Source organism: Dama dama, chromosome 5 (assembly GCF_033118175.1).
Source record: "Dama dama isolate Ldn47 chromosome 5, ASM3311817v1, whole genome shotgun sequence".
Lineage (NCBI taxonomy): Eukaryota > Metazoa > Chordata > Mammalia > Artiodactyla > Cervidae > Dama > Dama dama.
Window position 1 is genome coordinate 27,939,315 of NC_083685.1, and position 27,325 is coordinate 27,966,639.

Genomic DNA, 27,325 nt, shown 5'->3' on the forward strand with positions numbered 1-27,325 from the left:
CAGTGCACAGGTCTGAGGAGGCACAGTGCCTCCCACAGATCATTTCACCTGTGACCGTCACAACCAGGGTCAGAGCTGGTCTTCCCACCTGCTGACTGGACCAGCACCACTCACTGGAGCCAGCAACCCCCCAAGAAACCCCCCTCACCCTTGCAGATCCTCCTGTGCCTGTGATGTCAGCTCCATGGGCCACTGAAGTGCTCAGAGCTCCAGCTCTAGTTTTAGGGAAACTGGCTTTTCCAGTTGGGGCTGGGCTGTAGCTCAAGAATTTGGGTCAGGGGCTCAGGTTTCCCATCCCCCAGCATGAATGACCCTGGGACCTCCACCACCCCCAAATACCCCCCAGCCCCAAAACTGGCCTCTGAGGGGACCACTGGGAGCTGCGGTGCCCCTGCCCTGCTGCAGGGAGCACAGGGTGGGGGTGAGCCACACAGCCCCAGCTCCTCACGCCTCCGTGCTCCCCTGGGACTTCTCTGGCTCCGCTTCCAGGAAGGCTGGTGAGTCTTCCTCCTCCCCCACCCAGCCCTAATTTGATTTGCTCTCCATCTGGGGGCTGCCAGGCGCCCTTACCTTCCAAGCAGAGTCAAGTTTCCTGCAGTCACTGGACCTGGACATGCCACGGGCAATAGCAATACCCAGCCAACAAACCTAGCCGGACAGACGTCAGCTACTAAGTCTTCTTTCCTCCTTCCTTCCAGAGACCCAGGCGCGAGCATGCGCGCGCGCGCACACACACACACACACACAGTAACGACTATAGGAAATGTAGAAGTCAAATTGTAAACTAGGTAACAGGGACAAATCTAAACCAGGCTCCAGAGCCAACAGTGTGACTTCCACTGCCCACCCGTTTGGGTTTCTGAGTTTATGATTTACATTTAATGTGCTTGCTGCCTTGCCAATCTGACTGGTTTTCTTCTGTTTTCAGTCGCATTTAGTTAAAAATGAGGTACAGGCAGTCAGTCTTATGTTCTGGAGTTGCTGGAGGAACAGAGGGAGCAACTCCGGCTCAGCAGAGGGTTCCCTGGGCTGCTGGCAGGCAGACTCTCCAACTCAGCTCCATCCTGGAGGGGAAAACAGCATGGCCCACATCTCTGTGCAACAACAGGGCCCTGAACAAGCTGGCGGTATCACCTTTTAAAGGCGGCACAGGCCAACGACCCTCTTTGCCTCAGGCAGTCAGAGGCTGGGCAGGCCCTTGGGGTCAGAGGTCTTGGACTGATCCAAGGCTGAGAAGAACAACACAATGGCCTCAGTCCTGGTAACCTTTCTGTTGCCCTTTTCTCCATCCTCTTCCCCACACCGCTCAGAGCTGAAGGAAAGAACCTAGTGTTGCGCATGAAGAAATGCTTTTCGAGAATCCAGGTGCTGACATATGATGTCAAAGTCTGCGATAACGGTGTGCCTCAGCCCCCCTGCGGCCCCAGGCCTCCTGCTGCAGTGGTCCCCTCACAGCAGGTGCAGAGGGAGAGGTGCCGGGCCCCTCTGTGGCTGAGCCCCAGTCTGAGCCCCGGCCCTTACTCAGCCTTCCTGCCCCCAGCCCAGTCTCGCTGCTGTTGACGAGGTGACTGCGCCATATACAAACAGTCCAGCAGACCTCACTCTGACCCTGAATCTCTACAGACAGAGGAGCCCAAGCCCCGGAACTCAGTGTATGAGAGACGCCCAGGTGACCGCGGGTTCAGTCAGGATCCCGGCTTGCAGCCCACAGGCTTCCAGCGCGGAGTGTAGAACAGCACTACTCCTGGAAGCCGGGGCTGCACACTCCACTCAGGCGCCCCTTCACCCTGGGTCTGGCTCCCAGGCCTCTTCAGGATCCCAGCTCAAACAGAGGACCTCCGAGGGCAGCTCAGGGCAGCAAAGGAGGGGGCGGGAAGGGCTGGGGCTACAGGAAGGGCCGAGCAGCAGCAGCAGAGTGTGTTTGTCCAGTGAGAAACCAGCCCTGGGACCCCCTCACTGGAGATGCTTCCTGGGCCTAAAGAGGGCTGCCCTGCTCAAGGCAGGGAACCCCAGAGAGATGGGAAGTGAAGCCACTTCTTGCTCTGACTGGTTCACGCTTCTTTTGGGCTGTGTGACCTGCTCCCCAGGGGCAGTCCACCTGGGTGCCCATCTTGGGTGTGGGACATGGGAGCAGAGAACGGGGACACTGCCCAGACTGCTAATGGCCCACTTGGGGGTTCTGAAGCTGCAGCCAATCCAGGGTCTCCTTGAGGTACGACATGCCATAGTGCTGCGCGATGTTCCGGAAGATTCCGATCTGTTCCATGAAGACCTACAGAAATGACCAGTCATAGTGAGACCTAGTCCCAGAGGAGGCACAGGGAGGCAAGGGCAAGGCTCAGAGAGGACAAATGGCCCGGGTGGGGGAGGGAGGAGAGGCGAGGGTGGCAGGGTCGGCTGTCCATGGGAGCCCCCACCTTGGTGTGGATGGTGAGGGAGAAGCCCCCTGCACAGCTGCAGTACACGGCCATGTTGGTCTCCTTCACACCCCGGCACTTCAGGCAGACCTGCAAGGAGAAGCAGCCTGGGTCAGAGCCTCCCTGCCCAGTCGCTTGGCACCAGACAGGCTTTTCACCTCAATTACAAATAAAATCTGAGACGTCATATGGGCTTTATCCAAACATGCCAACTGCTTCCCAACACCCTCCCTGTGGACACCTCCCTTTGAGTCTGCGATCCCCTATCCATCCACACCAGGCACCAGCTGTTCCCTGCCTGAACCCCAACACCTCCCTTGGGTCTTCACTCCCCTATCGAAGGCTGAAAGCTTCCCTCTTTCACACACACACTGCCTGTCAGTTCTTTACTCTGACCATCACTTTCTTGTCTTGTTTACTGTCTGTCTCCCTCAACTAGAATAAAGGTCCATGAAGCCAGCAATCGGCCCTTGTGGTGCCCAAAAGATGCTGTAAGAGTCAGCTGGGCCCGTGGACGAGGCTGACCCAAGAGGTGTCACCTTGGAGGATCAGGTTACAACTTGAGACTTGCACACACCTCTCATTTCCTATGGGTGCAAACTGCTTACTGATGAGGCCTCCCCCTACTGGAGGGGTGGTCAGACTGGTTGCAGACCCAGCACTAGGCCCGCCGCTCACCAGGTCCTGCAGAGTAAAGGCCATCAGCTTCTTCTGTAGGGCTTCCACCAGGGCCATCTCAATGACTGATGAGTCGTAGGCAACCTGACAGTTGGAGCAGAGCCACTGAGGCAGCACGGTCCCATCCTGGACAGACAGGGAAAGGGACAGGTCACCTTCCCTGGTCCCCAGTGCTGAGAAGGGACGGAGGGATTCTCGATGAGAAGTGTGCCACCGCGCTCACAGCTCCAGGGCACATTCACATCTCCACTGTCATCACCCATGTGATTACCAGGACAAGGTTCTGGCATGTGGCAGCTCAGTGGCCTGAAAAAGGGTGCTTGTTTCTAACTCACATAAGAGTTGACTGGGGGCCCTGCAGGAACCCCCGATCCGCTGAGGTCTGGATATTCTGACTGTACCAGCAAGGGGCGGGCCTGAGGCAGTCGGCCCACCTGAGAGAAGGAGGGGTCTTTGCACAGGTCCAGATCCCGGCAGAAGTTACAGTTGTGGCAGATGACCTCAGGGAGCACGTAGGAACGGCAGGGGTCTCGGAACTGGGCCTCCTCTGAGAACTCGCCTACATCTACTAGGCGCAGCAGATCTCGGTTTAGCTTGTTCACCTGGTTTGTGATGTTGGTGTCCAGAGACAGGACCTGCAGAGAGCAGAGCCCATGTCAGGGACGGCTCCCAGCCCTCGCTGCAGCTGTCTGGACCAGAAAACCCCACAGCCAGTTCTTTAAGCTACAGTTTCTCAGAAGCATCTCAACTCTTCCTTTTCCTGTTAGAAGCATCAGAGGTAAGAAGTGCCTCTTGCCCATCAGTGATTCCCCAAGTTAGGGTCACAGGCATGGAGGCGCTGTCCCAGGCCTCGGGGTGTCTGGGACACACCAAAGCATGCTCTACCTGTCACCCTTAGGGACTCCTTCTTCCTCAATGACAGGCAGCCCCAAGTCCACCAGAGCTTTACCATCTCAAATGCAAAGGGGCTGACTTCAACCTTCCATGGTGGAGGGATTTCCAGGCCAGCCCAGAAAAGTCCCTGGAGCATACGTGTATGTTACAGCCCGTGGTGTGGACATGGGAGGTCCAACTCCCACCGTGGTGCCGGCAGAGCCATAGGGAGTCATCAATCTTCCTGTCTGTAAATGAGAGGACAGGACCGACATCTTCCCCAGGTCCCTCCCAGCCCTAAAGCTCCTGTCCTAGCACAACACCAAGAGCACAGAACCAAACACCACTTAGGAAATGTCTCTGAGGGGAGTGTTTATGGTCAATGTGAAGCAAAGTGGGTGAATTTGAAAGTATATTTACAATGAGGATCGGTGGCCTATTGGGAACTATTGTTTAAAATATATATACATTATACAACGTCCCTTACATAGGGAGAACACTGGACTTAATTAAAAGAGACAGAAAAAAGTGAAAGTGAATTTACCAAACATGAAGGAAGAAGTAATACTGTTCTATACACAGCATTTTCCAAAAAACACAAGAGGGAGAACACTTCTAACCTCACCTGTGAGGCCAGCATCACCCAGGTACCAACACCAGACAAAGACCATGTAAGATAACTAACGACTGTTATGTGTACACACTCAAGTATCCTCAACAAAAGACGGGCAAATTGAACCCACTGATATTTTGACCAAGTGGGATTTACCCCCGGAATGCAAGGCTGGATCAACACTAGAAAATCAGTGCAATTCACCAAATCAACAGACTAATGAATAAAAACCAATATGATCATTTTAACTGAGGGAGAAAAAGTCCTTAACACAATTCAACAGCCATCCATGATTAAAACTCTCAGGATGGGGCTTCCTTGAGGGTCTAGTGGTTAAGACTCTGTGGTTCCAAAAACAGAAATATAGACAAATGAAACAAGAGAGGAAGTCCAAAAATAAACCCATGCACCTCTAGGTACCTTATTTTTGACAAAGGAGGCAAGAATATACAATGGGGCAAAGATAGTCTCTTCAATAAGTGGTACTGGGAAAACCGGACAGACACATGTAAAAGAATGAAATTAGAACACTTCCTAACACCATACACAAAGGTAAACTCAAAATGGATGAAAGACCTACATATAAGATCAGAAACTATAAAACTCTTAGAGGAAAACATAGGCAGAACACTTGATGGCATAAATCAAAGCAGGATCCTCTATGACCCACCTTCTAAAGTAATGGAAATAAAAACAAAAGTAAACAAGTGGGACCTAATTAAACTTAAAAGCTTTTACACAGCAAAGGAAAGTATAAACAAGGTGAAAAGACAACTCTCAGAATAGGAGAAAATAATAGCAAATGAAACAATTGACAAAGGATTAATTTCCAAAATATACAAGCAGCTTATAGAACTCAATACCAGAAAAACAAACAACCCAATTGAAAAGTGGGAAAAAGACCTAAAGAGACATTTCTCCAAAGACATACAGATGGCTAACAAACACATGAAAAGATGCTCACCATCACTCATTATTAGAGGATACAAATCAAAACTACAATCACCTCACATTGGTTAGAATGGCCATCATCAAAAAGTCTACAAACAATAAATGCTGGAGAGGGTATGGACAAAAGGGAACCCTGTTGCACTACTGGTAGGAATGTAAATTGATACAGCCACTATGGAAGATGGTATGGAGATTCCTTAAAAAAAAAAACAGAAATAAAACCACCATATGACCCAGCAATCCCACTCCTAGACATACACCCTGAGGAAACCAAAATTGAAAAAGACACATGTACCCCAATGTTCATTGCAGCACTATTTACAACAGCTAGAACATGGAAGCAACCTAGATGTCCATTGACAGATGAATGGATAAAGAAGTTGTGGTACATATACACAATGGAATATTACTCAGCCATAAAAAGGAACAAATTTAAGTCAGTTCGAATGAGGTGGATGAAACTAGAGTCTATTATACAGAGTGAAGTAAGTCAGAAAGAGGAAGATAAACAGAGTATACTAATGCATATATAGAGAATCTAAAAAGATGGTTCTGAAGAATTTCTCTTCAGGGCAGCAATGGAGAAATAGACATAGAGAACAGACTTATGAACACGTGGAGAGGGGAGGAGAGGGTGAGATGTATGGAGAGTAACATGGAAACTTACATCACCATATGTAGAATAGATAACCAATGGGAATTTGCTGTATAGCTCAGGGAACTCCAACAGGGGCTCTGTCAACCTAGAGGGGTGGGGTGGGGAGGGAGATGGGAGGGAGGTTCAAGATGGAGGGGACATATGTATACCTCTGGCTGATTCATGTTGAGGTTTGACAGAAAAAAACAAAATTCTGTAAAGCAATTATCCTTCAATTAAAAAATAAACAAAAAATTTTAAAAAATCCACAAAAAAGAAAAAGACTGCTTCCACTGCAGCGGACACAGATTGGATCCCTGGTTGGGGAACTAAGTACCACATGCTGCAAGATGCGGCCGAAAAACAAACTCACTCTCAGGAAATGACAGTTACCAAGGCACCAAGGAACTTCCTTAATCTGCTGCAGGGTGTCCTCTCAATAATCTACAGAGGATTTTTTTTTTTTAATGGAAACTGATATGCTGATTTGAAATTTGTAAGGAAAGGCAAATTAAGTCAAAATAATTGGAAAAAAGAAGAATAAAGATAAAGCATTCACACTACCTGGTTTCAAAACTTATTGATAAAGTTACAGAAATTAAGACAGTGTGGTGTTTTAGAATAGACAGACATTTAGACTGATGGAAACCCAGAAACAGACCCATACACATACATAGCCAGTTAAGTTTTGAAAAAAAAGCACAAACATAATTAGATGGAGAAAGGCTAATTTTTTAACATATAGTGCTAGAATAATTGGATATGCTTATGCATAAATATGAAAGTGTTACTCAGTTGTGAGCGACTCTTTGTGACCCCATGGACTATAGCCTGCCAGGCTCCTTAGTCTGTGGGATTTCTCCAGGCAAGAATACTGGAGTGGGTTGCTATTTCCTTCTCTAGGGGATCTTCCCAAGCCAGGGATTGAACACAGGTCTCCTGCATTGCAGGCAGACTCTTTACTGTCTGAGCCACTAGGGAAGCCTCAATTTATAACATACACATTGTACAAAAATTAACTCAAAACCTAAAATGATAGAACTTCTAGAAGAAAACCTAAGAGAAAAGCTTTGTGACCTTGGTTAAAACAAAGATTTCTTAGACATGACATCAAAAGCTCAACCCTTAAAAAAAGCAAATGATTAAATCAAAGTTAAGATCCACTGTTCCCTGAAAAATACTGTCAAGGAAATTTTGAAAACGCAAGCCAAAATTTGGGAAGAAATATTTGGAAATCACACATTTGACAAAGGACTTATATCCAGAAATATGAAGAACTCTCAAAACTCAACAATAAGAAAAATAACCCAATAACTGATTCACTTTGTTGTACACCTGAAGCCAACACAACATTGTGAACCAACTGTGCTCCAATAAAAATTATTAAAAAAGGAAAATAATGGGCAAAAGATCCGAACATTTCACCAAAGACACAGAGCAAACACACACAGGAATAAAATCCCCACATCATTAGTATTGTGGAAAGTGAAAGTGACTCGGTCGTGTCCAACTCTTTGAGACCCCATGGACTATACAGTCCATGGAATTCTCCAGGCCAGAATACTGGAGTGGGTAGCCTTTCCCTTCTCCAGGGGATCTTCCCAACCCAGGGATCAAACCCAGGTCTCCCACGTTGCAGGTGGATTCTTTACCTGCTGAGCCACAAGGGAAGCCCAAGAACACTGGAGTGGGTAGCCTAGCCCTTCTCCAGCAGATCTTCCCAACCCAGGGATCAAACCAGGGTCTCCTGCATTGCAGGCAGATGCTTTACCAACTGAGCTATCAGGGAAGCCCAAGTAGTATCAGGGAAACCCAAGTTAAAAACATGATGATATACCACTACACATCTATTTGGACAGATAAACTTTGAAAATTAACAATGCCAAGTTCCAGTGGGGTGTGGAGCAGTTGGCACTATAGTCACTCACCACCAATGAGAATGCAAAACAGTGCCACTTTACAAACAAACACGATATGACCTAGCAATTCCCCCGCTGGGTTTTTACTCAAGAAAAATGAAACTCATGTTCACACAAAAACCTATACGAGAATGTTTACAGTGGCTTTATTGACAATCACCCATAAGTGCAAACAATCTGAATGTCCTTTAATCTGGGAGCTATGGTCCTCCCATACAATGGAGCACTAGTCAGCAATGGAAGGGAACAAGCAACGACATGGAGGAACCCCAGGTGCATTCTGCTCAGTGAAGGAAAGTGAAAGTCAAAGTGAAGTCACTTAGTTGTGTCCGACTCTTTGCCACCCCATGGACAGCAGCCTGCACCAGGCTCCTCCATCCATGGGATTTTCTCAGCAAGAGTACTGGAGTGGGTTGCCAGAAGGAAGTCAGACATAAAAGGCTACATGACCAACCACTCCACTCATGTGACATTCTGGAAGAGGTTTCAGCACAGGGACAGAAAACAGACTGGTGGTTCCAGGGATGCGGGTGAGAGGAGATGCTGAGTCCCAAGGGGAAGCACGGGGAAACTCTCAGGGGTGGAGAACGTTCTGTACCTTGCTGTTGGTGGCCAGTTCACATATCCACATGTGAAAACACAAACAACTGTACTTCACAGAGAAAAATTTTAAAATTAAATAATTGTAGGGACATGAGGGCTTCCCTGGTGGCTCAGTGGTAAAGAATCTGCCTGCCAATGCAGCACACACCGGTTCAATCCCTGATCCGGCGTGATCCCACATGCTGAAGAGCAGTAAGCCCCTGAGCCACAACTATTGAGCCTGTGCTCCACAGCCCGGGAGCTACAACTACTGAGCCCTCGGGCCACAAGTACTGAAGGCTGCGTGCTCCAGAGCCTGTTTTCTGCAACAAGAGAAGCCACCGTAAAGAGAAGCCTTTGCACTGCAATGAAGACCCAACACAGCCATAATACATAAAATTTTTAAAATAAAAAACAAACAGAGACAAGACAGATCAGCATGTACCATGGGTGAGGAACTCTGGAGGGTGATGTACGACTCTGTATCCTGACTGTGAATACATGACTGGCTGCCCCATGGAATGCACTCTAAAAATGCTGAATTTCACTGTATGTAAATTATACTTTAATAAAAACAGAACTTAAAAATTCTGAAGTCTACCAAGAAGTTAAAGTGGTATATTAAACCATTTCTTCACCACCATGAGAAGTCACTTGATCACTGTGAAACAGAGTGCTGGGAGGTAACTTAATGGACAGTAAAGTGCTCTGTAAGGGACAACGCCTGCCAGGTCCTTATCTGGTAACATTATCCCTCGTTTGAACCAGCCTACCTTTCCCAGAAAGGCATTCAGCGTCTGAGCAAGCTCTCCTCTTAGGTTCCACAACAGACTGGACACTGGGTGCCCTGTCCAGTTCCTTGTCTGGCCCACCAGCCTCAGGGAAGCCCAAGTAGTATCAGGGAAACCCAAGTTAAAAACATGATGACATACCACTACACATCTATTTGGACAGATAAACTTTGAAAATTAACAATGCCAAGTTCCAGTGGGGTGTGGAGCAGTTGGCACTATAGTCACTCACCACCGATGAGAATGCAAAACAGTGCCACTTTACAAACAAACACGATATGACCTAGCAATTCCCCCGCTGGGTTTTTATGAGCTGGCTCTGCCATCCCGCTGCTCACCTGCCCACCTTTCACCAGCACCGCCCTGTCACCCCTCCTCCCAGGGGCTCTGTATCCCCTCTGCCCAGACTTCATTCTTCTGTCAGATTCACCCACTGCCAGGCCCTCTTGGTCCTCGTGGTCTCAGCCCACGACCCATCAGAGGTCCTTCCTCACCTGCCCCTGCCCTGAACCCACCTCTCAGCACCTGTGCTCTCTGAGTTCACCTGTGCCCTCCAGGGGAGTGTGAGCTCCGTGAGGACAGGGGTCTTTCCCACAGCAACTGCACAGACTGGGTGCAGTGGGTGTTTGTGGAATAGAGTGACTTGCACACACATCAGTGAGTGTCCTCACCTTGCACACATATTTGATGAACTCCAGAGCAGGGTTACTGAGCAGCAGGTGAGAACCGGGGAGGACAGGAAACATTCCCGAGAGCTCAGTAGAGTTCCGAGAGCCTGTGACTTTCTTCTGAATCTTCTGTGTGATGGTGAAGAAGTTCTGAGTGAGTTCGTTTGCCACATAATCTTGTGAGAAGGTGATCATTCCTGGGAAGAGAAGCAACATGGCGCCTGCTCCCTACCTCACCCGGTGACAAGGACACCCAGGGAAGGAGATGGGGACCCCGAGAAGCACACACTGGCGGCCTCACACAGCAAGGGTGCTCACCAGGAAGGGCTCCGGCCTCCCCCTGGGCCTCCTGGGAGAGCTGGCTGGCTCCCCTCCTCCTCACAGGGGTGCTCCCTGGGGTGCTGCGCCTCAGTTCCTCCTTCATGCTGTGGTACACAGCCACGATGTATGCTGCAGAGAGAGGGCAGGCTCAGGCCACAGGCCATGAGAGTCGGCGACGCCTCACACATCCCAGAATTCGGGGGTACCCTGTGGCTGGTCCCGCTGCCAGCCAGACGAAGCTGAAATGTCATTATTGGTGATGATTCTATTTGCTGCACTGAGATGAGCCAGTCAATTAGAGAAATGGGAACAAGCAGGGCACTCGCGGATGCCCAGGTTCATGCTTAGAGAGACTGTTGCACAGCTGAGGCAGCGAGCACCAACCTTCACACCAACTGGTGCAAAAGAGGGCTCGCCTCGCCTCTTGGGGTCAGCACACTTCTCCAAAAACTCCATGGGTCCACTCGTTCCAAAAGAGAACTTGAAAAGGCGAAGAACTCAAATATAAATTGACAGGGGATAAAGTAATAATAAACAGAACTCCCTCTGTTGCTATATACATAGATGTACCTGTATCTATGTCTGCTGACAATTTATGATGCTCTTCATCAACTGTTCCAATGATTAGTTCTAAATTACAATGGGTGCTTAACTTCTCATTTCTTTTTCACATCAACCTAAATAACTTGGTTTGCAAACACTGAACTTTTATTTCTTTTTTTAAATTTTGATTGGAATATAGTTGATTTACCATGTGGTGTTACTAATGACCACTAATGCCTTTAGCCTCAAATGAAATATAGGGGTTTCTCACACTAGAAGTTGAGCCTAAGAGACCAGCCAGTGGGGCAGCTGGTTTAGGAAGTATCTGAACTCCTCTACATGGGATCTCCTTTAGTCACTCTAAGTGTAACATGCACAACCTCGGGGGCAGGACTATGAAGCTTTTGTGATGCCCCAGGACAGCCTTCCTCACTGTGGGGCTCAGTGAGAGGTCTGGGGCCTGGGCAGAGCCCGAGGGTCTTCTTTCTGCCTCTCACGGTGCTGTGTAGCCAGGGCATGCACGCTGGGCATGCTCCCAGGAGGGCCACATTATTCCCACTGCACGACTCAGATGTGATGGTGAGTGTGGACCGCTCACCTGAAACGATCATGAGGAAGTAGCTCTGGCAGGAGGCTGCCTGGGGCAGGAACTGCAGGATGTTCCAGTTGTTTTCCAGCAAGTCCTCGACATCCAGCTCCTGTGCGCCTCCCTCATCCTCCTTCTCCTCCTCGTCCTCATCCTCCTCCTCCTCAGGATCCCCCTGCTCTGCTCTGCCCTCTTCTGGGGAGTCCTGCTTTGACACAAAGGCAATCCCAGTAATGTCTGCCCACAGCGGCACCACATGGTGGGGAGTGTCCCAGTGGAGCCTGGGTCTGTCTCATGCCCTGTTCATCTAGTCGTTCTAGCCCCCGAGCCCAAGAGATTCCTGCAGGATGGCTGCAAAAACAAGGTCATGTACAGAATGTGCCTGGTGTGAAGACACACTCAGTACACCACTGACTGTTACTTTCATTTGCTGTTTCGCAGGATTCACTTTAATATTATTCAATTCCCACTTCTCAGGAAGGGAATAATCAAGGGTGCTTCCTAGGTGCCCACCTCTCTTGTTGAGTTCCGGATCTCTTCCTGGGATGGCCACAGTTCTGAGCACTAAGCTTAGGCAGGACCACTATTCCACTCAGACCTTGACCTCTTGCAGTAATGTCCACTCAAGACCCAAGTGGAAGTCAGGCCCTGATACTTGCCCATTCAGAATCTCCCCATCAATAAAAGCCAAGTCTCATCACAGCCCTCGGGCCCAAGTGGCCTGGTCCCAGCCAGCTCTTTGTCCACATCTGTGACCACTGTCCCTGCCTGTGCCATAACTCAAGGCAGCTTCACATCTCAGTCCCTTCACCTCCTCGGAGGACTCCTAGACCCCCTATCCATATTGGTCCCTACCCTAGGGCTCACTCTCTGCCCCTACCAGCTCTGTCTACTCTGAGCCCTTACTGTTGTCGACACTGCCGTATACATCTACTTGTCTGCTTGTTTGTGATCCTTTCCCTCACAAACTTCATGATGTTTACTGCTGCATGACTGGGGCCAAGAACCGTGCCTGGAACTCGGCTTGTGACCATCAAGTGTGCACTGAAGGGACAACGTGGACCCTTCAAGTTGCTTCAGGTTCCACCCTCAGCTCTCCAAGACTGGTTACCTCTTACCTGTCCACAGTGAATCCTAGATGGAACAGTTCCTTTGATTCCACCGTAATTAGAGGGATCCATCCAGAGAAGAAATTCCCAGCATCGAGAAAAGGAAATTGTCAAAGAATGGAAGATCTCTTTAGAGTGGATGCTAAAAAGAAACAAGACAGAGAAATTGCTTAAATGAAATCAATAGTCTTCCCCTTTTACTCTACTTTCCTTTTTTTATTATCTGTTTACCCTCTATTTATTTAAAAATGAATTTAAAGTGGATTCACATTTTATTATCCCTCAAGCTTCCTAAGGAAAATGATAAACACAGTACTAAGGAGACATCTGAGTTAACCAGGAGGGGGAAACAGGGGCCAGTACTGAGAGAACGACAGGTGAGGACCCCTGGGAGTTCTCAGTTCCGCAGAGGGAACCCCAGGGAGTACTGAGCTCGTCCTCCAGCACTTAGCAGAGCACAGATCACACTCATGCGGGAGAAAATCACACCAGCCTCGAGCACCTGCTCCTACCAGTGTCAGAGCCTCATATACAGGGGCATGTGGGGCTGTGCTCACCGAAGTCTTGCTTCAACAGAGGTAATAATGAGCCCAAGACTAAACATTGCTCTGGCTCTGACTATAAATCTCAATAAACGCCCAAAAGGATCAAACTGTTTTCAAGTAACACGAAGCTCAAGAATATCTACAGGAATGCAAAAGTAGTCAACAGACAAGCCAAGGTCCTAACGTCTGGCATCCAGTCCTGTACCACCAGGTGTGCGAAGAAGCAGAGAAACACAACAAATGGGAAGAATCTATCAGCTGAAAACAAATCAGAGTTGACATAGATATTATAATAAGCAGAAAAGGACATTAAAACAGTTATAATTGTACAGTTATTACAACTGCATTTCATGTGTTAAAAAAAAACTAGAAGGAAGACTGAACATGTTAAGCAGACTCTAGAAATGTAGGAGACCCAAATCAAGCTTCTAGAGATGAAAACTGTCGTGTCTGAAATGAAAATATACTGGATGGGATTAATGGCAGATAAAACACTCTAGAAGATCAGTGAACTTAAAGATATAACAACAGAAACTTATCCAAAAAGAAACACAAAGAGGAAAAAAGGACTTCCAGAAAATATCTATCTAGGGGCTTCCCTGGTAGCTCAGTGGTAAGGAATCTGTCAGACAACACAGGAGACGTGGGTTCCATCCCTGGTCGGTAAGATCCCACACGCTGCAGAGCAACTAGGCCCATGTACCACAACTACTGAGCCTGTGGTTTAGAACCTGAGAGCCACAATTACTGAGCCCATGAGCCACAACTACCGAAGCTGGTGCACCCTAGAGCCTGCTCCACAACAAGAGAAGCCACTGCAATGAGAAGCCGGTGCACCACAACCAGAGAGTAATGCCCCTCTCTGCAACTAGAGAAGAGTCCGAGCAGCAATGAAGACCCAGCACAGCCAAAATAAATAAATAAAAATAAAATCATATATATATATATATATATATATATATATATCCATCTGCAATTCTATGCCCAGCAAAAGTATCTTTCAAAAGCAAAGGTGAAATAAAGGCATTTTCAGATACCCAAAGGCAGAAAGAATTTGTTACCAACAGAGCCACACTACAAGATATGTTAAGGAAGCCTGTTAGCAGCAGGTAAATGGAGCAGATGAGAACACGGGCAAACGAAGGGGCAGGAACGCTGACACCTGTTGGTGATGTACTCCACGTAGGCCAGGGCGTCCTCCACCCGCCGCTTCTTGGTGCAGAGGATGATGCGGTTGAAGTTGGCATAGACGACCGATGACCCCAGGCGCTTGAACTCAGCGATGAGCCTGCAGACCAAGTTCAGAAGCAAAGGTCAAGACACCACAGAGAAAACAGTTAATGGTCCCGAAGCAGAACATATACCTAGAACCCAGAAGCAACAAAGAACAAAGCGGTCTGCATGGCCAAACCCTACCATAGACAAAACCATAGACAAAGATAGGAAAAAATCTGGAACTTATATCACAGAAAAATGGTTACTTTTTATCTAGAAAGAACTCATACAGATCAATGAGAAAAAGACAAAACAAAACTACGGAAAAATGGTCAAAGGAAGTCCAATTTCATTCATAATTAGGACTGCAAATTAATGGTATAACGAGAGAGCATTTTATCCCATCAGGTTGTTGGTGGGGCTTGGCATGGGGACACACATTCCCAATCTGGTTCCCAAGTGCTGGTAGTACAACCAACTGTACAACCTTTACAGGGAGCTGACAACATTGATTCAAATTAGCATTTACCGCTCTCGATTTATCTGAAAATATCCATCAGACTTGCAGCAGTGTTACTTCCTGGAGATTATTCTAGACATGTTTGCATGACCTCATGCACAAGACCATTCCTTGGTTGGTTACTGTGACAACAAAAGTTATGGAAGCAGCCGAAGCATCCATTAGTGTGGTACATCCACACATAGCTCTCCAAGACCTATTGCTAACGAAGGCAAGTGAGGTGCGGAATGATAGGCACAGTGTGCAATGACTTACAAAAAAGCAGCAGAGACTCTGCACCATACAGAGTGCCTCTGGAAGCTGCGATGGCAGCTAAGCTCTTCCCGGGCCCCATCTGATCGCTATGGACCACTAGCCTAGAAGTGGGCTCTTGATCCGGAGGTGCTGACTAGCCATCTTTCTGGTTTGGGGACCAAGGGATCAGCAAGCCGGGAGAAAGCCACTGGCGGCACTCACTGCAGGAAGAGCTTCTTCATCATGCTGTGCAGCGTGCGGTGCAGGGCGGGGTCGTGCAGCAGTGAGGACGGTGACCGGAGCCAGCGGTAGAAGTGCATCACCTGGTTGTCGGCGTAGACGTTGCGGTACTGCGTGATCTCCTTCACCCAGCCCACCACCATGCTCTTCAGGATCCTGCAGGAGGGGTTCAGAGTGTGCCCCCCACTGTCGCTGGCACCAGCTCCTCACCATTCTGCTGTCGCCTCTGCACCCTCCTTCTCACTGTCCAGACTCCATTCCTCGCCCCTCTGTAACTCATCCGCACCCCCCGACTCAACACCACCTTTCTGGCTTTTCCAACAGAGCCAGGACAGAGCTAAGAAGATGCGAGTGCCCTTCAAGGAGGCACCTCACTGCTGCGAGAACCAGGAAGAGACTCACAGCTGAGACCTCAAGGGCCCCCTCTCCCTTGTGCCAGTCCAGGTCCTAACGAACAGCTTCATCACAACTGCTCCTGGTTAAATCGCCCCAGATGACTCTGCAAACAGCATCACAAAGCCAGTGTGATGGTTCTGTCACCCGCAGTCTGACTACACCACCTTTCGGGACTGAACTGGCTGCTTCTCTGCCCAAACAACCCTTGGCCCAGACCACACCATGTGCATTTTGGCTGCTGAGGCTTTCTTTCCACAAGTCCCCTGGCCTGAAGCCCCCTCCCTCCAGTTCTGTCCTCTTACTGTGAGAAGGCAACAGGGTGGCAGTTGTAGAAAACAGTTTTGGAACCATAAGACTTGCTCTTGAACACCAACCTTTCCCCTCAGCTGCACCATGACCACAAGCCTGGGCCTCAGTTTCCTCATCTCTACAATGGGCGACAGCCATCTTGCCTAGTGGGGCTATGAGAGCACATGCTCCCTGCCCGTGCCACCACTGCAGTTCTCTCCCGATACCCATGCCCTGCAACTCGCACCACTTTCTGTGTGGCTTTACCCATGTTCCATGTCTGGCTGTGCACCCCACAGCAGGTGCTCAGTGAACACCCACACCCAAGTAAATTGGCGACTTCCTGCAGGCACACCTCCGGCCATAGGAAGCGGGCCAGAAGGCGGCACCTGGAACTGTCACTGGTACCTGGAGGGAGGCACTTGTGAGTGCCATCTGTGAGTGAAGGAAGGAGCCTGGCCCTGTGCTGGTTTCTGACCGGGCAGAGGGAAGCCCCACTGACACTGACTTAGCTCTCAGTTTCCAAAACAAGGACAGAGGATAAAAGGATCTCTACTGCTCCTTCTAGAGGCAAACTGTTGCTCTGCCTTTGGAGAGCCAAGGGTACAAGAACAAAAGGGCAGGTGATATTCTCAGGGTGGCAAGCTCCTGGGTACCTAAAGGTGTTGGAGCAGAGGGCCGTCTCATCGTAGCTGGCAGGGGCGCTGGCGGCCTGATTGCCCGTGATCATGTCTTCCAGGGAGGCCTGCTGGATCACATCGAAGCTGATGCCAATGCTGTCAGCCCCCTCCATATCATTGACGTGGTGAGACTGCAGGATGGTGTTGACGGCCAGGTTCTGAATATCCAGTTCCACGCACACTACACATAGACATCACTGCTTGTGCACTGACCCCTCCTGGGTGTGGAGCCCGATCCCAGCAAGCACCATCTCAGAAAAATCACTGCTGCTTGAGGCAGCTGACTGCACAGCCCACACCCACAGAGGCCCCTGCAGGCTCAGCTCCCAGCCCAATACACCTGAGTGCTCCCACCAGCCCAGAATGGCAACAAATAGCAGGAACAGCAGTCCCCGGTGCGCCCTGCCCACCCACCTGTAGAGTAACAGCCGGAACTGTTGATCTCCACAGGAGCTTGGTCATCAAACTCCATGACAAGCCTGTTGTCATCAGCCTCCTTCCCACCCAGGTCAGGGCGCGACGTAGGAGACAGCCAGAGCAGGTGGTTGTGGCGCTGGAGGTGGCGGGCAAAGAAGAGGTCGGAGCCAAAGGTAGAGATGTCCTCAGGCAGATTCCCAACGGGGACGTGGAAGTACCTGCAGGGGCACGGGGTCAACCCCAGGACTTGAAAATGACTGGGGAATGCCTTCTTGCCCCCAGAGACCAGTGAGGCCAGCGACAACCAAGATGGCCAGAAGCACCCCTCCCCTCGGCCCACCTGCTCATCTCGAAGGCCTGTGACAGACACGTGTCCAGGTTGAGGTAGTGGCGGATCATGCGACGGGCTCCATGGCGCTGCCAGTCCAGGACCCCGTAGCTGATCTTGTCAGCCACGCGGACAGGCACCAGCGGGAATTCCTCCAGGACAGGGATCTCGCCAGCCAGCCTCTTCAGCTCCCAGTTAGACTGAACAGCAATGAGAGTCGGCCCACGGCGCTCCTCCTAAGTACAGGGAAGGAAGCAGTGAGGGGGACCAGGCCCTGGGGAGGGGGCTTTCACAGCATGGGACCACAAATGGCACTCACTTTGTAGGCCAACAGGAAGCGCTGGATGGCTCTGCAGACGATCTTTAAGTCTGTTTCAGCACGAACTTCAAAAGCGTGTTTTTCTGGGGGCAGGAGCTCGGGGCCCACTTTCTCCAGCAGGAGGCTGTGCTCGGCTGAGTACAGGGCGTTGAGGCTGGGCATCTGGTTGCTTCGCACCTAGACAAACAAGGGCCGGGTCAGCTGTCTTCCCGCGGGGAAGCAGGGGCAGCCCTGCGAGTGGACACAGGCGGCAGGGCTACCTCTGCACATCCACTTCTCACTCTCATAAGAACAAGGCAGTGGTGGGAGGGAAGAGCTTCCTGCCCGGGCTCTATGCCTCCCCCAGCGAGGCTGTCCCACGGCCTGGCCCGGGACTCACGGTATCCAGCACAAACACGGCCGCCTTGCGCTGTGAGGGCACGAAGATGCCGAAGAGAGCCTTGTGGCCCTGCGCGTGGTGGTACAGGTAGATGTGGCGGATGCTCCCTGCAGGAGGACATGGCCCGTCACCCTGGGATGTGCAGGAGGTAGGGCCAAGCAAGGGCAGCCGGCACATGCCATACCTGGTTCCAGATAGCTGAACTGGGCCAGGGAGCGCATCTCCAGGTGCTCAAGAGTGAAGGTTTCTGCTTCCCAGCCTGAAAGGTGCCTCACCAGCTGTTTATTGACCACACACACACAGCCCAGCTGCACCAGGGCCCGAAAGACTAACGGAACCTGGAAGAGGGGCAGACGGGGCTGTGTGAAGGCCGAAGGGGGAAGGCAGAGGTCCAGCTGCTGCTGCCGGCCTGTCCATGCCTCGATTGGGTTTGTTTCCCTCTATTCCATTTAGGTGGATCCTGGCACCGTTCAACTGGGAAAATAATCACCTGAGTCTCATACACGCCTTCGATATCTGGCGCCGCCAGCTCAGTGTTGATCTCGTTGATATGTTCTTGGTACATGTCCTCTGGCACCGAGTACTCGTAGAGGTTGTAGACCATGTTGGAGCGAGGGAGGACTCGATTCACCTGGTGACACCATGTGACAGTGACCTCACCCCACAAGTGAGCTAAGTGGTAACGTTTGTTACAATGCACAGGCAAACACACATGCCCACACTCTTACACACATACATGCATTGTTTAAACAGTCCTAGGATGTCTGCACACAACCATAGAGTAAAGTCCTATAGCCCATTTCTCCCTATCAGTAAAATTAAAAGGTCTGGGCCTAGCTTCAAGAAGCTGCTTGAGGCTTCTAAAAAGTAGACAAGTTCCCAGACTGTGAGGGGCAGGTACTCCTGCTACATTTTCCTCTGTTCTCTCCTGGGTGTAACCTAAGGGTGCAGGAAGCAAAAATCCGGAGAGAAGCTATGTTTTCCGGGACAGAAGACTAGGAATGGAATCCCTGTCCAGCCAGGGTGTGAGTACTCGGCGAGGAGGGAGCAGGAGAGGGGTGCCCCAAGGGGAAAACACCTTAAAAGGAAGGATGTTCTCCTACTCACTTATATTACACACATCTAAGAAAGCTACAGAATCCCAGATCATCTGTTCTGTTGCCCACTCCTTCCGTCCTCTTCCAGGATCCACATTCTGCTGAATCTTCTGGCTGGAACTGGATTTCACCTTTTCCAGAAGCATCCTCTGTCCAGCTGCCAGTTACAAATACTCTAGTCTCATCTCCTCAATTAGGTGTCACCCTGTTCATCGAATTTTAGTACCAGCCAAGAAATGTGCTCATTTGCTCAGTAAATGATCCCTGGGCAGAGCTAACTGGGAGCTTGGATGGAGACATCGGGCAAGAGCCTCTGAGGACGCCCCAGCTGAAAGAAGGACCACCTGCTGTAGGATTCCACATATGTGAAATGTCCACGACAGGCTAACCTAGAGGCAGAATGTGGACCAGTGCTTACTGAGGGCTGGGAGAGGGGAAAGGCTGCTAAGGGGCTGAGGTTTCTTTGTGGGGTGACGAAAACGTTTTAAGGTTGACAGGGGAGATGGCTGCATAACTCTGTGAATACACTAAAAGCCAGTGAGTCGTATACTTTGAGTGAGCTGTATGGCATGTGAATTATACCCCAATAAAGCTGTTCACATCAGAAGCAGCTACGGAGACAGAGTCTGCAGCTTCTGACAAATGTCCACCTAGTCCATTCCCTGCTACATGGACGACAGATGCAAGAGACGGTCCACCAGGACAATGATGCCCGCAGCTTCCTCACTGAGCATTCATTCAGCACTTCACAGCATCATTGCAACTAATTTATGCAGCATCCCAAGAAGGTTCTCAGGAGAGATGGAGGCACCAGAACACCTTGCTCAAGGTCACAAAGCTCACATGGTCTTTGTACCTGCAAAGCCTGAATCGGTATGTGGCCTCTGCCATAGTGGAGGCAACCTCAGAGGCTGAGCAGACCGCTGACCTCAGTGACCAGAAACAAGAGCTGCCCCCCATACCTTCCGATAGGAAGGGCCCTCCTCTGCTTTGGCTACCCGCTGGTTCACGTAGAACACCCGGGGAATGTTCAGCTTGATGCAGTACAGGTCACTGCCGATGACAGCCCATACCCTGAACAAGCCAGCCTGGCTGGTCTCACTGATCTGAAAAGGAAACACAGATCGTATAGCACTCCATGTCTCACCCTGTCACAGAAAGCACTCAATACCTGTGCACAGGCCATCTCCCAGGTGGCCTCCGGCACCAGCTCCTTTACAGAGGCACACAGGTAAAGCCCTGCCCCTTCTGCCCCATTCCAGACCAGGTCCCCAGGATTGTGAGCTGGTCAAATACCCCTTCCCATCAGCCATGCTCCTGCCCTCAGGGGTGTCCTGCCCTCCCTCTGATCACTGTCTGCACCTGCACAATCTGCCATGGAAGGTCCAGAATGCTGCGAGCCGTTCTTCGAAAGAAGCCCCCCAGTCCTGTGGAGGGCCCCTCTCGGATGGCCCCAGGTCTTGGTGCACCCTCTGCCCCCTCCAGATGCCGCCTCTTCTTGTGAGCAAGGCGCTGTTGAGCCTGCAGCCGCCACTTCTTCTTGTGGAACTGGAGCCAGACCAGCCACTCTTCCTGGGACAGGTCAAGAGGAGGAGACGAGGCAAACAGAGTTGAGCACGCAGTAAAACAGAAACATCCTTCCACAGCAACTAAACCTCGCAGCTCCCAGGCTCTGTCAGATCCGGGCACATCACACCAACTTCCTCAGGCCCCCACACTACTCGGCAGACCCCACAGGGAGATGGCTTGTCAAAGGTCAGTCCTGACCAGCATCCCTGCTCCCCTCTCCCACCAGCCACTCCAGACTCCCTGAGAATTCTTGCCTGGGTGGTTCCAAGTGCCGGAGGCTGACCCAAAACCTCCTGCCAGGGCATCGTCAGCTCCAGGTCCTGCGACCCCTCTTGCCTCTCACAGTGGATACGCTTTCTCTTGGTAGCAATGGGCACTGCCGAGTGAAGTGGCTTCGTGAGGCCAAAGTCCTCCATGTCGGGGGAGCCAAGGCTTTGGGTACCTTCTGAAGCTTGGGCCATGCCCACCTGCAAAGATCCAAAGGAGCCTTAAAATAGCTCTCTCTTGATAAATCTCCCTTCTAGAAACCCACCAAAAGTGAACTCCTGAATAAGGTAAAATACTTGAACACATTCATTTACAGACTAACCTATTCTTTTAATATTTTTAAAAATCCATTTATTTGGCTATGCCAGGTCTTAGTTGTGGCATATGTGATCTTTTTAGTTGCAGCATGCAAACTTTTAGTTGTGGCATGTGGGATCTAATTTCCTGACCGGGAATGGAATCCGGGCCCCCTGCATTGGGAGCACAGATTCTTAGCCACTGGAGTACCAGGGAAGTCCCAAACTAATCTATTTTTAAACTTATAACAGTGAAAAGGTCAGAAAGAAAAGGTTACTCAGGTACCACCATTACGAAGTGAATGTTATATTTTTCTGTGTTTGCTCCAGAACCATCTCCTTTTTATAAGAAATATTGTAAAAAAAAATAAATAAATAAAAGAAATATTGTAAAACATAGGTAAAGGACCCCTCTTTCTCAAGCCCAGCCCCCAAGTGTCTATCACTCCCCGCACATTTTGTACTTTTACTCCAAAGCTATAAACCCATAAACTGTTCCTTTAAGCTGCAGTTTTATATGAATAGAGGCACATGGTACACATACTGTGACTTCCTTTCTTTACTCAATGATACATTTTTGAGATTGATCCCTGTTGATACATGTGGACACTGTCCATTCATTCTGACTGTAGAATATTATGCATATAAACCAGCTGACCTATCCATGACATTCTAAAATGAAGAATGGTTCATTTCCACTCTTTCAGAACCAGAAACTGGGTTCAACAACCATCTTTCACATGCTGCCTGAAGACCTTGTGCTCACACGCCCACCAGAAATACAGACAAGCTCCTACTTCCCACGTGTTAACACTTGATGTCACCACACTCTTTTTTTTTTTTTTGCTGTGATGTAGTATCTAAATATTTGATTTTGTGTTTACCTAATCGACAGTGGGGTTGACCCTGGGGCAGATAGTCTTCTAAAATGACCCCAACTCCAGGTGTTCATGCCCTGTATGACTCTCTCCTGAGTATGGGCTGGACCCAGTGACTGACCTGCCTCTAATGAAGAGATTACAACAAAAGTGACAGGATGCCATTCTGAGACTAGATTATAAAATACAGTGACCTCTGCACTGCAGGCACCCTCTCTGGCTGGTACCTAGGGCCTGCTCTGGAGTCAGCCGTCAGGCTGTGAGCTGTCCTGTGGAGAGGCCCGTGGAGCCAGGAACGAGGATGGCTCGACCAGAGTGAGCTTGGGAGCACATCCCTCCTCACCTGCTGGGGAGGTCTTCACGTGGCAGCACAGCCCCGGCTGACACCTGACTGCTGTCTGCGGAAGACCCTGGGCCAGGGGACCTGGATAAGCTGTGCCCAGATTTCAGACCCATAGGGCTCAAAAAGTGCAAGATGATAATAAACCCATGATATTTAAGCTGCCAGGTTCTGGGATCACTTGCTGCACAGTAAATAGCAAAATAACATACATGTTTACGGACCATTTCTAACTTTGTACGTTTCAAATATCTTCTTTGAATTGTGACTTTTCTCTTTGTTTTATCGTGACTTCTGTGCTAGAAAAAGTTTGATTTTTAATTACAAAAGTAAAGTAATGAACACCCATGTTCTTATAACACAAATTCAATAAATACCAACATTTTGCCTTTCTTGTTTCAGACTACAGAAAATTTACATTTTAATTAATTGAATTTGCTGGTCTTTCCTTTTGCGATGTGTGTTTTTCAGGAATGACTTAAGAAGCCCTTTCTACCCCAGCATCATAAAGATAGCCTCCTGTGTTTTTTTCCCCAAAGAATTATCTTTTTTCAACTTATATCTTTATTTGGAATTTGTCTTCATACACAGTGTGAGATAGCTACTTTCTTCTTAAAATATGAAAAAACATTTCCCCCAGCATCATTTATTGAATAAGCACTCTATTCTCCTTAACAGTGTATAACATTACCTCTGTGAGAGACCAAGCTCCCAGGTGCATTGGGATCGTTTCTAGGGTCCCTATTATTAGTTCCACTGTTACATGGTCTTGCCTTAATAAGAGTGAGTTTTGTTACACATTAAGATAAACCTCCCGTTTTTAATCTTCAAAATTGTTTTTGTTTTTCTTATCCTTATTCTTCACATGAATTTTAGGATTGTCAAGTTACACTGAATTTTACAAATTACCTTGGGACAAATCACCCCAAGGATTCTAATATTGAATCTTTTCATCCATGAACATGGTATATCTCCTTATTTATTTAAGTGAATTTCTCTACTCTTCAGTAAAGTTGTATAATTTTTTTCCATAAAAGTTTTACACACATTTTGTTACTATGATTTATTCCTTGGTATATTATTTGCCATCATTATAAACAGTACCTTTCAAACAATACTTTCTAAGGAATTCTCTAGTGGTCCAGTGATTAAAACTCTGTGCTTCCTTTGCAGGGGGTGCAGGTTCAGTACCTGGTTGGGAAACAAAGATCCTGCATGCCACGCAGCCAAAATAAAAAAAAAATTAATCAATTTTTAAAAATTCCTAATTGTCTCTAATATAAAAGAAAGCCATGGGTTTTTATATACGAGCTTTGTATCTAATGACCTTGTTGAAATGTCTTAGTTAAAATAATTTTGGGGTTTCCTTACATTTTCTGTGTTAACAGTTATATTTACCTACAAATGATATTTTATATCTTTCTATCCTTAAAATTTAGCTTCTTTTTCTTCTTGAATTATGCCAGCCAGGACTTCCAAACAATTTTGAACAGAAGTGGTGGTAACAGGCATCCATTTCCTCTTCCTCACTTCAATGATTCGAATGTTGTCCCTTTAAATATGATGTGTGCTATTGAGTTTCAACAGATGGACTTTATCAGAGAAATATATCATCTTTTCTGATTTTGACTGTTCAAAGTTTTATCATGAATAGACATTAAAGTTTATCAAATGTTCTTTCTTGACTCTATTGAAAATGACACAAGTCTTCTCTTCATGATGAATCGATTTTTCCTAAAATGAACTAAATGAGCAGATTCCTGAAGTTAACACCTGCCATTCCTTGCATAAATCATACTTGGACACAATGTTACTGTCTTTACACAGTGCAAAATTTAGTTTGTTACTATTTTTATACCTATTGTTCTATCTGCAAATGGCCTTCCTTTTCCTGGCTTGTTAGCTTGCTACCAGGGTAACAAAAGTTATAATAAAGATTACCAAATGAGCTAAGGACCCTCTTTTTTTTATTCTCTGGAATCATTTCTTTAAAAAGTTTGGTAAGGGGATTCCCTGGTGGCTCAGTGGTGAAGAATCTGCCTGTCAATGCAGAGGACACAGGTTTGATGCCTGGTCTGGGAGGATCCCACATGCTGTGAAGCAGTTAAGACTCCTGTACCACAACTAGTGGAACTCTAGGTCCCAGGAGCCCCAAATACTGAGCCCATGTACCTAGAGGCCATGCTCTGCAACTAGAGAAGCCACTGCAATAAGCCTGCACACCACAATGAAGAGTAGCCCTCCACCACTTGCCACAACTAGAGAAAGTCCAAACATGGCAATGAAGATCCAGCACTACCAAAAATTTTTTTTTTTTTTGAAGTTTGATAAAATCCCTCTGAGAAACCATCTGGGTCCAGTATTTGTTTCTTTTTAATGCTTGAAGTTCTATCCAGTTTTTCTATTGTTTCTTAGGCTAATTTGAATAGTAATTCTAGGATACTGTCTATTCCATCTAAGTTTTCCAATTGTTTAGGAAAGATAATTCAGTCTTTATTTTTCTTAGACTTTATAATAGCTGCATTGATAATCTGTTTTCATTAACACAAAACCTGAAATATCTATCTTGACAAAGATTTATCTATCTCATAAGTCTTTTCAAAGATAAAGGTTTTGGCTTTATTGTTTCATTCTTTGCTCTCTTGCCTTTATAACTTCTTTCTACTTTCTTGGTTTCTACTGTTTCTGAATTTTTCAGTTGGAAGTTACTTCATTTTCTGTTGGTTTTTCTTTTCTATATATTTAAATAGATTATGTGCTATTTATAGTCTTCTTTAGTTGCAAACTACAAATTTTAATAGTATTTTCATTCAGTATTTCTCATTTCCATTGTGACTTCTTGATCCATGAGTTATTTATAAATATATTTCTTAATAGTTTTCAAACAACATGATCTGTACATATATAAATTATTTGGAATCTGTTACAAGTTGCTTTGCAGCATTCAGTCTTATTTTAGGTGTTCTTAAAAAGAATGTGTATTCTTTAATTACTGAGTGCAAAGCTCTATTTGTTAGCTAAATCTAGTTAGCAATTCTGTCATTCTAACCTTACACATTTTTACTAGTTTTTGGTCTGCTTGATCTATCAGTTGAGAAATGTGTTAAAATCCTAAACTGATTAGATGTCAATTTTTTTCTAATAGTTAAGTAAATTTTCACATTATTTAATTTGAAGCTAAACTATTAGAATTACTAAATATTTCTAGTGAAATTTGACTTTTAGTAGTATTTAATACCATCATTATCATTACTAATACTTTTTTTTTTTTGATATTTATTTATCTATCTGATTGTGCTGGGTCTTAGTTGTTGCACTTGGGTATTTAGTTGCAGTAAGCAAACTCTTACTTGTGGCACGTGGGATCTTTTAGTTCCCTGACCAGAGATCCTGGAATCGAACCCAGGATCCCTGTATTGGGAGCATGGAGTCTTAGCCACTGGACCACTAGGGAAGTCCCTACTAATACTTTTTAACTTAAATTTTTTTTTGGTCTTGCATTAATATAGCTACATCAGCTTTGTTTGGGTTAATATTTACTTGATATATATGTTTTTGCATCCTTCTAATTTTTTGGAGCCGTTTTAGGTATAACTCATAAATAAGGTAGTTAGATTTTAAAATTCAATCTGAGGATCTGGCTTTTAGCAGGTAAGTTTGTATACTGCTCTGGTTTAAAGCTCAGTTTCTATTTTCAGCACCTGAGAATTTTCTTCTTGCTCTTCTGATTTTATCTATGCTTTTCATTACACTGGTCTTTAGTCTTTTTTGGTGTTTCTAACAGCTTTTTTATAGTTTAGAAAACTGAAGTCTCAAGGTGCAGTGATGCATTCCAAGTTACTAAGTCTAATTATTTAGTACATCATATATTTAGAATATCACTTTCATCCTCAAGTGATGCATTACAAAGCTTCCTATCACAGAAGAACACAGAGAAGAACTAAAGGATTAAGTATCAAGATATGTATTTTTAGAAAGAAAAAAACATTCCAGATGCTTGAATGGAAGCATACAAAATGATGGGCAGCAGTATGGAGACTGGTGCCTGTGTGCCCACAGGACCCTGCCCAGCCTGACTATCACAGCCTCTGCTGTTCTGGGCCACGCCCCATTACCTGTCTCTTGCCTTCAAGGACGAAGAGCTCACTGATCTTCTTCTGCTTATAGACGTCATTCTTCTCTAGCAGTTTTTTGTGCAGCCAGTCAGGGTGTTTGACACGTGGTACTGGGTTCTTTACCTACATGAAGGCGATACTGATCACTTGTCTGACTCTGTTAGTTTAGTCAGGTCCACGTTTCACACTGGGCTCCGTTTCTGCTGGTCTCAGCCTCACCTGCTGCAGGGCCGCAGGGATCGTGATGATCTTCTGTATGGCACTCCCCAGCCGCTCGATGTAGTAGTCCCAGTCCAGAATCTGAGCGTGCAGGAAACCAGCGATGGGTGCATGAGAGAAGAGCAGCAGAGCAGCGGCGCACCAAGCCAAGCACTGTGCTGGATGGGTGCTTCACGTGTCTTATTTAATCCTTTTAGAAATTCTAGGCTGAAAGGCCCCATTTCACAGAGGAGGAGATGGAAGTGGAGAGCATAAATGATCCCCCAGGATCAGAGCAAGTAAAGGAGCCAGCAGC

The 27,325-nt window shown here is 47.5% G+C and overlaps 1 protein-coding gene across 2 annotated transcripts in view; it reads right to left on the reverse strand.

Moving 5' to 3' along the window:
• Nucleotides 1-755: 755 nt before the first annotated feature.
• Nucleotides 756-27,325, reverse strand: part of POLE (DNA polymerase epsilon, catalytic subunit) — a 55,799-nt gene continuing 29,229 nt past the window's right edge. The window contains exons 28-49 of one of the 2 annotated variants that reach the window (XM_061142199.1): nucleotides 27,031-27,111; nucleotides 26,812-26,934; nucleotides 21,170-21,382; nucleotides 20,709-20,918; nucleotides 20,309-20,452; nucleotides 18,740-18,880; nucleotides 18,434-18,587; nucleotides 18,250-18,356; nucleotides 17,871-18,047; nucleotides 17,564-17,787; nucleotides 17,221-17,441; nucleotides 16,783-16,987; nucleotides 15,425-15,598; nucleotides 14,396-14,521; nucleotides 12,698-12,830; nucleotides 11,592-11,784; nucleotides 10,448-10,579; nucleotides 10,133-10,326; nucleotides 3,530-3,730; nucleotides 3,096-3,221; nucleotides 2,418-2,507; nucleotides 756-2,272 (exon numbers count right to left, since the gene is read on the reverse strand). In XM_061142199.1, the coding sequence (XP_060998182.1) occupies nucleotides 2,159-2,272; nucleotides 2,418-2,507; nucleotides 3,096-3,221; nucleotides 3,530-3,730; nucleotides 10,133-10,326; nucleotides 10,448-10,579; nucleotides 11,592-11,784; nucleotides 12,698-12,830; nucleotides 14,396-14,521; nucleotides 15,425-15,598; nucleotides 16,783-16,987; nucleotides 17,221-17,441; nucleotides 17,564-17,787; nucleotides 17,871-18,047; nucleotides 18,250-18,356; nucleotides 18,434-18,587; nucleotides 18,740-18,880; nucleotides 20,309-20,452; nucleotides 20,709-20,918; nucleotides 21,170-21,382; nucleotides 26,812-26,934; nucleotides 27,031-27,111 (3,483 nt within the window). In that variant the 3' untranslated portion in view covers nucleotides 756-2,158. Of the gene's footprint in view, nucleotides 2,273-2,417; nucleotides 2,508-3,095; nucleotides 3,222-3,529; nucleotides 3,731-10,132; nucleotides 10,327-10,447; nucleotides 10,580-11,591; nucleotides 11,788-12,697; nucleotides 12,831-14,395; nucleotides 14,522-15,424; nucleotides 15,599-16,782; nucleotides 16,988-17,220; nucleotides 17,442-17,563; nucleotides 17,788-17,870; nucleotides 18,048-18,249; nucleotides 18,357-18,433; nucleotides 18,588-18,739; nucleotides 18,881-20,308; nucleotides 20,453-20,708; nucleotides 20,919-21,169; nucleotides 21,383-26,811; nucleotides 26,935-27,030; nucleotides 27,112-27,325 lie in introns of both variants that reach the window. The other variant, XM_061142198.1, reaches the window with a different exon arrangement.